Source organism: Alosa alosa, chromosome 1 (genome assembly GCF_017589495.1).
Source record: "Alosa alosa isolate M-15738 ecotype Scorff River chromosome 1, AALO_Geno_1.1, whole genome shotgun sequence".
Taxonomy (NCBI): domain Eukaryota; kingdom Metazoa; phylum Chordata; class Actinopteri; order Clupeiformes; family Clupeidae; genus Alosa; species Alosa alosa.
Window position 1 is genome coordinate 10,102,390 of NC_063189.1, and position 10,934 is coordinate 10,113,323.

A 10,934-nucleotide genomic window follows, 5' to 3' on the forward strand; every position below is an offset into this window, starting at 1 on the left:
CCCTCACTGCTCCCGAAGCCGCTGTTGTTGCAGGCAGCTCACTTTCGTCGATTAGTGTGTGCTTCACCTCACTGTGTGTTCACTGTGTGCTGAGTGTGTTTCACTAATTCATGGATTGGGATAAATGCAGAGACCAAATTTCCCTCACGGGATCAAAAGAGTATATATACTTATATATTTAATACATGAGATTCCTCTTGCCTCCAACTACTAACAACTGATAAAGAGCACCACACAGGAGAAACATCTCAAATCTTTTAATAAAATCATACAAATGCAAACAAACACACATAAGTATGTCAAAACCTATAAAAGATGCCTTGTTTCCTTCCAGCAATGTCCACGAAAATATTAGAGTGTTTGGTGTTCAGTTTAGTGAGCCCTTCTCATGTTGGGACAGTTCAGTAATCACCAGCGTACTCTGTGCCGTGCAGACCTCGACACTGCTGAGAAAAGTCTCTCACTATTTCCCTTATGTGTCTCTTATTTGTTTGCTCCCTACACGGAAAAGAAGAGTTTTGAGAGTGTTACTTAGGCAACTTGGCACACAATAGGAACAGGACAGTGATTGATCAGTTTACCTGAGGATTTGTTGACTGAAAGTTTGTTTCTGCTCCATGGAGACACGTGCTGAAGGGAAGTTGGGTATCAACATGACCTCCTGCAGCCACACAGACATCAGGCTGTGGCAGTGGCGGTTCAAGCACAACAGCACCTCTGCAAAGTACTCCATCAGACTGCGGGGTGCCTGGCCCCCCACGCCCTACACAAGAGAAATATTCCAGCAAGCTGCGTTAGATGCTCTGCATCTGTGATGTGATTTAAAATGGAGGCTGTTTGGTCACATAAATGATCATGGGAATTATCTCCAACCTCAGACATTCCACCCAGCAACAGATACGAGGGTAATCACACACACAGGGCAGTTAGTTCAGCAATGTTGTTTGGGCACTTTCCGATTGATATTGGGCAAGGATTTTTTATCTATAGATCTTCAGAGGGTTACTTCTTGCGATATGTCCAATCAGAGCTGGTAATGTGACTGGTCAACTATGTTGCTCAAAAAGTTGCCCTGTGCATCAACACCTCATCTCATTTGACATAACATTGTGAAGTGTATAGTGGAGGTGGCCACTTTCTTCTTCATCTACCAACACGGCGTATGGAAACTGTGCCACAAGAAACAAAATGGCAACCTGTGGGAACTCACCTCCAGCAGGGACTGAAGGAGCAGTTTACCATCCTCTTGCAGCACCTCACCCACTGCAGGGATGTCTTCACAGTGGGGAACCAGCTCTGTCTGTGAGAAGCAGGAAGGGTTCAGAGAACACACAGCAGTGCTGTATCAGAACACAAACCGACTGAGGGCGTTCATATACTCCTGTCCTGACCATCCACTAAATGTACGTGCATTCATATGAACCTCAACGGAAAGGACAGTGAAACATTAAATAAACACATTTACACATTTTAGACACATTTACACATAACGCATAATTTATCCTGCTATGTGCTGCCTGTAAAATGGTGTTTGTGCTCAAAGTCTCTAAGGAATGCACGGTGGACTTACAAAAAACAAACATGTAGATTTCACAGTGGGTTTCTCAGGGAATTTCAATGACAGGATTCCTAAAGGAATAGAAAAAAGCCCACAGATTACATAAACATTGAAACTTAATTAGATTCCAGCGATAAGTTAATAGATCATTTGGTTCCTAGCATCTAACAACTGTGCGGTCAGCAGCCTTGGGATATGTACTCACAGGGTAAACATATGGATCGGGTAACTGAGAATGAGATTAAACAAGTGTTTGCCAAGTCACTATTGTTGTCTCAGCTATAACAGGTTTCAATTACATGTAGCACCAGGAAATGGTCCCTGCCATTAGGAAAACCACAAAACAGTATTGAGTGTCCAGGCCAGGGTCAGACTGTGGTTAGTAGGTCATGTTCTCACCACAGTAGAAAAGAGCTTTGATGTCCAATGTCTCAGAGAGGTACAGCTCCGCTTTTCTCTTCAGCACCTGGGAAGCACCATCAGGGACATCAGAGTTACAGAGTTGTACTTGTGTCCATTAGGACTGAAAAGCTTTAATAGGCTCATAACCAACCTGTGCATGGAGTTGCATGAATGAATCCACAATGTCAGGATGATCTCTTGGCTCTACAATACAATCATGCATAGATGTAAAATTAAACCATAGTAGCATCTTAAAAGTTGAAATAATGTTCTGTGTACATCACTGGACAAATGAACAGACCTTCATTTATCAAGTCTGAATAGGGTTAAAAACGAAATAGCAAGGGTCGCAATTAATCGTGCGGCTCACAATTCAGATTATGTGGGAGTATTTTGCTGTCCAGAGGCTACACGGTGAACATGTACCAACATTTTAAAAAGCACCACAGCTTTTTTTAATGTATAGCAAAAAGGCAAGCAGAAGTAGTGCTGGTCTTGCCCAAGAAGTAATATTTGAGAATCATTTTTAAATGTATTATAAAGTGAAGTAAAGAACTGAAAATGTACTTTTACACATATTACAAATTGCAATATTTGTCAGAAGAATCAAGATGAGATATTTTCCCCAAATTGTTCAGCCTTAGACCTGAACAGACCATGAACTTTTAGTAATCATTGATACACACGAGAAATAAGTGTGTTAAAATGATGTGGTACATTCCAAAACCACAGTGATGCTTGCTGTTCTCAGATAAGCAATGATTTGTTTTGTTTTTTTACCTCGCTGAAAGATAGACAGCGTGATGGAGGTCAGTAGCTCAAGTAGTGTCTTGACAGGGCCAAAGTGTTCTTTCTCACCAGAGAATATGTGAACAAGCTGGTGAAAGAGAGACATGAAAGACACAAGCCATTATAGATAGATAGATAGATAGATAGATAGATAGATAGATAGATAGATAGATAGATAGATAGATAGATAGATACTTTATTGATCCCCAGGGGAAATTCAAGGTCTCAGCAGCATACATACACAAACACATTCTTTAACAGCAGAAGAGTAATTAAAGTATATAATATAAAAACACAACTAAGCAGTAAGGACAGTAGAAGATAAAGAATATGCTAAATATACTAAAATACAAATTATACTAACACTTAATACAATATATAAAAATATACTAAAATACAAATAACAAAATTACAAATTATACTAACACTTAATCTAAATCAATTCTAAAAACAGTATCCACATAGTGGTGATTAATCAATCAGAGGCGCTTGCAATGACTGAGGCAGGGACTGAGCCTGTGATTCTCTATGCATAGTAAGGTATGGTAAGGTGCTCTAAGGTGCTCTGTGTGAATGAGTGTCATGGTGGTAGTGCAATGGTGATAGTGGTCATGGTGATAGTGCAAATGAGTAAGTCAACAGTGCAACAATGCAGAAATAAAGTAAAGTAAAGTCTATATATCTATATATTTAACTATTTAAGAAAATGTATAAGTGTGGCCACAGTTCGGCTGTGGCATGGAGGGGGGGGTTATGCATATGTGCTAATGTGCTAATATAGCACGCAAACAGTGAGGCATAAAGACAGTGGTACAAGTGGCTAGTGGACAGACAGTACCAAACATGGAGGGGATGAAGAGGCAGACAGACTATGCAGAGAAGTCTATCTCTCCTCTTCCCTTAAGTGAGGTTTATATAAACCTGAGATCTGATGAGGACTCGAGTAACTCCCTCTTGGAGAAAACATGTCAGCTCACCTGTCGTGTGAGGTCAAGGGCGGCAGCCTGGGGGACGGCACCATACATCTGCCCCACCAGCTCACTCAGCTGGGACACCAGAGGGGCGAAGCTACTCAGCAGGGTCTTCAGGGACTTGTCAAAGATGGCACAAGCAGCCTCCACACAGGAGAGAAAAGGATGACCACACCAAAATACAATGATGGACAGAAAGACAGATCAATAGCTGCCGTAGATAGATAGATAGATAGATAGATAGATAGATAGATAGATAGATAGATAGATAGATAGATAGATTGCTCTTACTTCCACTACTTCAGAGTCAGTAAGCCACTTGCTGAGGACAGCTTGAATAAGAGGGAAGAACTGCTGCAGTATAACAACAACCTGCAGACATTTAATCAATAACAAGTTAATTAAAACACTTGTTCGTTAAAAGTCTACACAAAGTGGAAGGCATCTGTTGAGGTCTCCATAACTTACAGGGTGGGGGTCGGGATGTGGTACTGCTGCTGGTCGGGCTATGGCCATGTCCTCAGAGCCCTCACGCTCAGAACTGGTGTCCAGCGTGGTGAATAGACTGGACAGCAGGCCCAGGATGTGGACTATGGCTGATTTGTTGGATGGGTTAGGCTGGACAGAGATGTGTCTTTTTTAGTATGCTGTATGTCTTTGGGAGGACATTGCAAAACAAAGGAGTAATCCTGTGGTCATTAAGAGATATTACAACATTTCTCTTGATGGGATTAGTTTCTGTTGATTATCTCTTTCCTATTTATCAGTGGTTGATTCTGTTTTGTATGTTTGTGTTCTATGCATTATTTTAGTGTGGATGTGAAAATCAGTGTTCATTTTCTAAAGTCATGTTCCTTTCCCCAGTAACAAGGCACAAAGCCAAGGACAGACGTGTAGATATCTCCTCTCTTTGTTTACGTTCTTCTTCACATTTGTTGACAGTTAATGTGTTCAGCTGTGAGGGTCAGGGCTGAGTTAAAGATACCCTATGTCCTTGTGATCTTTGTGATATGGAGATAAGACTGTCTCCCTGGGATGACCGGGGAAGTGAGTTGGCGACAGATGCTATGTTAGACTGAGTCAGACGGATGCCTGCCTGCTTTATTAAGTGTGACAACAATGTGACATCAAGCCATACAATTTCATCAGTTTGGGTATAACAATCTATTTGAACTAGAGACCAGTGGCTCAAGTCTGTATAGCTCCTCTCTCCATTGGTGTGCCATTGAAAGGCCAAAGCCGTGTCTTCTGATTGATCACCAACCATTGCCGACCCAAATCTCCTCCTCTGCAGAGAAAATGACCATTACTCCCTATGCTCAAACTGACCGTACCGTCTCCTTTGTCAAATGCTCCAGCTGCTGGAGGTGAGGGCTGAGCAGGGGCAGGAGCTTCCCCAGGATCTGCTCCCCCGGCAGGGCTGAGATCAGGAAGCCCAGGGCCTGCATGAGCCACATGCATTGGGCACTCTGCACACAAGACCAGCAGGGTTTTACAGGCAATGCACACACCAGCAGGGTTTTACAGGCAATGCACACAATAGCATCTTAAAGGCTTGTATATCACTTCTGTACTTTAATGCTGTACTGTATACCGTTGATATTAAAGATATGACTGACCTTGTGAATCTGTTTGACAAGAACATCCTGTGGAAAGAACAAATAGTTTTAGCTCAACCTTTTGAGCTCAACCCAGCTCTTTTTTTTAGCTCAACCTCTCAAGTATGAAACCCACAGTTATATAGGGTCAGCGTGTTGTCATGCCAACTGAAAGCATATGGTGAAGATTATAACTTCAGAGGCTCTGTGCTTCAGGTACTGAACATACAGTACAGTAGATATATTAGTCGCCCTCCACACACACACACACACACACACACACACACACACACATACATATGCAGTATATCTACAGAATGCTATTCAGTGCATTAATAATACACTGTTTACAGCAGATTTTACAGTACATGCTGATTTAAGTACCACTGAGTTTGCATAGGGTAAGCTCACCTGTGTAGCAGCCAGGATGTTGTCAGTGTGGGGCTGTAGGTTGTACCGGCACTCGCGACAGATTCTCTTCAGGGCAGAGACGCTGGACACGGACAGGTCCGGATTGGTCAGAGCCTGGAGCACCACGGGCAGAATCCCACCGAGCATGAGAGGGTGGTCTGCCAGCCACTCCCCCAGTGAACCTGCACAGAAAACAGAGACCAAGTATTAAAGACACTATTCTGGTGAATAAGACTATATGAATCAATCAAATACAACCATCTCTTCAGGGCTACTGAAGCCACATTGCTGACTGAATTGAATGGTGTATTACTTGGTCTGACAGCTGAAGGACCATGAGATGAATTGAGCAAAAAGTGCATTAGATTACATTAGATTGGATTAGATTAGAACAGGACAAAGATCGGCTATATATGATCAATTAAGTGGTTCATATAGATCTTAAGAACTGTACCTATGGTGAACATGACGGTATCTGCCAGCTCCACATTGGTAACACTGATCAAGGGGATCAGGCCAACCAGGCCTGGGATGACATCAGAGTAACTGACGTCGACAGTCTCAGCGATGGACTGAAACCCAAACAGAAGTGCCTCTATATCCTCCATGAGAAACAGAAGATTGGAGAGAAAAATGTTTATGATTAGTAAAGCCAGTTAGGTGGTGTGTGTGTGTGTGTGTGTGTGTGTGTATGTGTGTGTGTGTGTATGAATAAGGAGGTTGCTTGTTAGACTAACCTGCCAGGAGGCTGTTCGTCCTGACTCTGTCAGGAGGCGACCGAGTCTGTCATAAAGGTTCCTCAGTAGCTCAGGCCCCAGCAGGTCATACACATACATCAGCGTGTCTGAGATGTCTACCCTGGGATGTAAAGATACAACATAACTATGACAGAAGCATCAGTCTAGGTGTATTAAAATTCATACATTGTTATCACACTATGATTTATGATTTTGCCAAAGAGTACCCCCTACGATAAGAATTCTATCAAATGTTTGATAAGCTTTGCCTATTTACATTTGTGCAAGTGTAGTGTTTAAGACATTCATGACACATTAATAAATAATATTAACAACCAGTTATATCAACATCTGTAACCCAGTTTCCCTGAATTGAAATAGTGACCACCTAAATTACTAATCAGATTTGTGTGGACCTGTAGATTCTGAACTGCTCCTTGTCATCAGATGACCAAGAGGCGAAAGCCTCATCACTTGGAAAATGGGATTTGTGCAGGAGAACATCTACCAACTGGAAATACAAGGGCCTGTACATCTGCAGGTAAAGTGCCTGTCGATCTGCATCAAAGGACAGAATGTCATCCTAAGAAGAGAGTAAAAAGCAGTCTCAGTACAACCACTAAGATCTTGAAATGGTTTGTTGTGGTTGTTGCAGCCAAAACCGACTGAATTTGCTGAAGTGCTTCACAAAAAGTAGTTTCATTTTGGTGATTTTTCAGTTTTTTTAATTGACTGTGGGAATTCCTAAAAATCATGATTTCACCAGAATCTTGCAAGGGTGTGTTGTGATTGTTGTGACCAAAAGCAACTGAATTTGTGATTGGAAATTGCTGTCAAAATAAAACGCTCTAAAAATCAATGGAATTTCATGATTTCTTGTTTTTGCCTAAATATTATGCCTATAAAAGAAACCTGCAACACACTTGCAAATATATTATTTATTAATTAACCCTATAGCAAGGGATCACAAAAAAGGGATGACAGACTACCATACATTACATAACAACATTAACCATTCCTCTTTATGGGAAAACTATTTCCATGCTGAATTACGACTGCATAGAATACAGTACCTCAGACATTTGAGAAGAAACACATGTGGAGATAGAAAGATGGACTTACCTGCAATGTGTACCAGAAGGTGAGCGTGAGAGTGCTGGTGGTCTCGTCCACAGGGTAGTGCCCAGGGATGCCTGTGCAGAACAGGATCATGTTGACCAACGCCTGGAAACCTTGCCACTGGTCCACATGCTCTAGAAGGGTCCTGCAGAGTGTATTCAAAGACAAAAAAAAAGAAAAACACCAAAGTGAGATGGGTAGTGTGCCGTGTTTCATTAGCTAAACACACCAATGGCGTACAGAGCCACACTGTAACATTAGTATCATGTAACAGCCCATTTATTTGTTAACACACAGCCAACAAATTTCCAAAATTCTTAAATTTCCCCTGGGGATCAATAAAGTATCTATCTATCTATCTATCTATCTATCTATCTATCTATCTATCTATCTATCAACTGGCATTCTATAACAGACCCTTAAAGATGTAGGTTTTTGAACATTCTAAGTTCCGCAACAATTGAAGGTTCTAAAATTCTATGTTGAATTCAATGAACCCAGATATTCTTTAGAACGTTAATTTCCCAACATTCCCGTCACACCGGTGTGACGGTACTCCTTTAAGGGTTAAGCACAATATGTCCTCCTTCTCCAGGGCAGAGCTAAAGTACTAAGAACACTAAGCGCCAACAACACTGTACCTGCAGTGGGTTTCCCCGAGAGCGACAGCGATTCTGCAGATGCCATGAGAGGTCTCCATGTCTCCCGTCTCCACAGCCTTCCTCAGCTGATCCTGCAGGCCCAGAACCTGAGGCACCAACTTGACCAAGGTGTCAGCAAACCTGCCAAAACCAATTGGAATTTGTGTATGTGTTTACCCAAAAGACTATACAAACGAAACTTAAGTATAAGTATAAGTATATATACTTTTTTGATCCCGTGAGGGAAATTTAGTCTCTGCATTTAACCCAATCGGTGAATTAGTGAAACACAAACAGCACACAGTGAACACACAGTGAGGTAATGCACACACTAATCCCGGCACAGTGAGCTGCCTGCTACAATGGCGGCGCTCAGGGACCAGTGAGGGGTTAGGTGCCTTGCTCAAGGGCACTTCAGCCGCGGCCCACTGGTCGGGGCTCGAACCGGTTACCTTCCGGTTACAAGTCCAGAGTGCTAACCAGTGGGCCACGGCTGCCCCGATAAGAATTTGTTTCCACCCAGTTAGATAAGTATATAATGTTGCTCATGTTTTTTTTTTTTTTTTTTAAAACAGCCGAACAAAAAACTACAGAATGTGGAACAAACGTGTGCTGCTGTTCTTCAGTACTAAAAACACCAAGTTATCCATACTGACATACAGTACATAGTATGTTTGTTCAGTTACTAACGTCCACTACATAGATAAATGTGAACATGGTTTGCATGATTATGCCTGTTACTATCAATAAATATTAAAGATTATAACCAGTTTAACTGAAAGCACTGAATGCCCCGAAAGGTCCACTTATGTTGCCACTCACCTATGGGAGTCAGGCTGGGAGATGGTGCTAACGATAGTCTCCACTGCGGTGTCAAACAGCTCTGGGTCTGCCAGCGTGCTGAAGCTGTCCTGCAGTAGCCCCTCGCTGTCCCCAGAGAGACGTCCAGAGCCATCCAGGAGGCCAGGCAGCGCAGCACCCGCATCTTCACCTGCGTCGGGGAGTCGGCCTGCCTCAGGAGCTGCTGCAGGAGAGGACAGACTGCGCTCCACTGCCCAGCCAGAGCGCTCCGTAGCTGGGTGCGCCGCACCGCTGGGACCCTGCTGTTCTGGAACTCCTCTGGGAGCACGGCTAGGAGCTCCAGCATGGCGAGACAGCGAGCACGGCCATCAGCCCCGGTGGTGATGCCCTGTCCTGTCTGGAAGGCCTGCAGCAGGTCGGGCAATGCAGTGGGCCAGGAGTCCGGCATGGTGTGGAGGACCAGGGAGGCCAGGGCGACGCACAGCCTGGTCAGCACCATCTTGGGCCCACTGGCGAAATGGCCAACCTGGGCGATGAGTTGGGTCCTGAGGGAGACGTGCTGCTCTGTGGGAAGGTCACTCCAGCTCCGCGAGATCTTGGCGTGCAGCGTGCTTGCTCCAAAAAACTGGACCTCTGGGACCTATGCAAAGAACTAGGACAGTTACCAGGAAACACAGCATTTCACATCCTTATGTTTCAACTGTTGATTCTGTGAAATATCATTCCTCAACGTTGCAGTCTAACTTTCCCTCCCTTTCACTCAGCCCACCACATTTAAATTACATTTATAAGCCCCCAACACCACTGCTGAGTGGTTGTGTGTGCACTTGGCTACCTTGTCCTGACTGAGCAGAGCCCAGCAGAAGTGCCAGGCTTGAGGAGACATCTGAGCCTGAGTCAGCCACTTCTGAGCCACGTTCTTCTGGGCCATGTCCGGATCATAATAAAGCTGATGGAGAGCCTGAGCAATAACAAATGTAAGGAGAGTGAATTGAATTCAAATGACTGACACACACACACTCACACAAGTTTACTTGCAATGGTGGTTTGATTCAGGCATTTCTTTTGAAGCAAAACTAACATTAGGGAAAAAAAAGCCTGTTCCATTGCTCATTGTTTCCACAACTGTTAGAAGTCTTGATGTTGCCAACAGCAACAACCCTCACAGAACCACATGGCACATTTTATAATTATAGCATAGCTTACAAAGATATCCTATTACATATAACCCCACTGCCTCCTCAAGCTGAGTCCTTTGCAGGGCACAGTCGTTGGAATTTCATTTGTTTGGAATTTCATTTTTTAGATGTCCCAACAGTTTTGTCAACCTAAAGCAATACAGTATTTTTTCTATATTTAACATCATGCCACAAAACCTCCTAAAACAATACCAATCCTTTTCTCTTAGCCTGCCTATTTAGTTGAAGTATGAGTGTGGTTAGGCATCTATTTAAGTAGCCTGTACTCTTATTGGCCTTTAGTTGTATTTTCTAATCTGTAGTTCTATGTAGTTTATAAGAAAATGGTTCATACAGTGATGCATAGAACAGCCCTGTAAGAATAAGACCAATGCCGCCTGTCCTGAGTAATGGTCGTTTAAAGGCTACACTGATCAAATGAGTTAAATGATAAAGAGCTTACCCTCTCCACAGCTTCCACGGTGAACTCAGCCGCCTGAGCTGAGCCGGACTCCATGTTTGACTCAGTTCGCAGAAACCGTGCGAAGAAGCGCAAAATAATCGATTGAGTGTCAGGGCGTGAACACTGGGGTCATCGTCAACGCAATTCGCGTAGTCAAAACGTGCGCATGAGCGGCGCCCTTTCGACTCCTTTAATCGGATACTCTCAAAGAAGGCAACCAGACAGTCTGAATTTTGACGTGTAGGCCTAGTCCCGCCCACCAACAC

The 10,934-nt window shown here is 43.3% G+C and overlaps 1 protein-coding gene across 1 annotated transcript; it reads right to left on the reverse strand.

Annotated features, from left to right (window-relative positions):
• Nucleotides 1–242: 242 nt before the first annotated feature.
• ipo13a (importin 13a) lies at nucleotides 243–10,927 on the reverse strand. The gene is given in 22 exon segments (XM_048260547.1): nucleotides 243–498; nucleotides 582–763; nucleotides 1,211–1,300; nucleotides 1,571–1,629; nucleotides 1,958–2,024; nucleotides 2,112–2,164; nucleotides 2,741–2,837; nucleotides 3,727–3,864; nucleotides 4,012–4,092; nucleotides 4,189–4,338; nucleotides 5,055–5,189; nucleotides 5,340–5,366; nucleotides 5,730–5,911; nucleotides 6,184–6,331; nucleotides 6,467–6,587; nucleotides 6,883–7,049; nucleotides 7,589–7,730; nucleotides 8,227–8,367; nucleotides 9,049–9,160; nucleotides 9,163–9,667; nucleotides 9,863–9,988; nucleotides 10,669–10,927. Coding segments are annotated over 22 exon segments (2,874 nt in total). The 5' UTR covers nucleotides 10,723–10,927; the 3' UTR covers nucleotides 243–401.
• Between the last annotated feature and the right edge of the window lie 7 nt (nucleotides 10,928–10,934).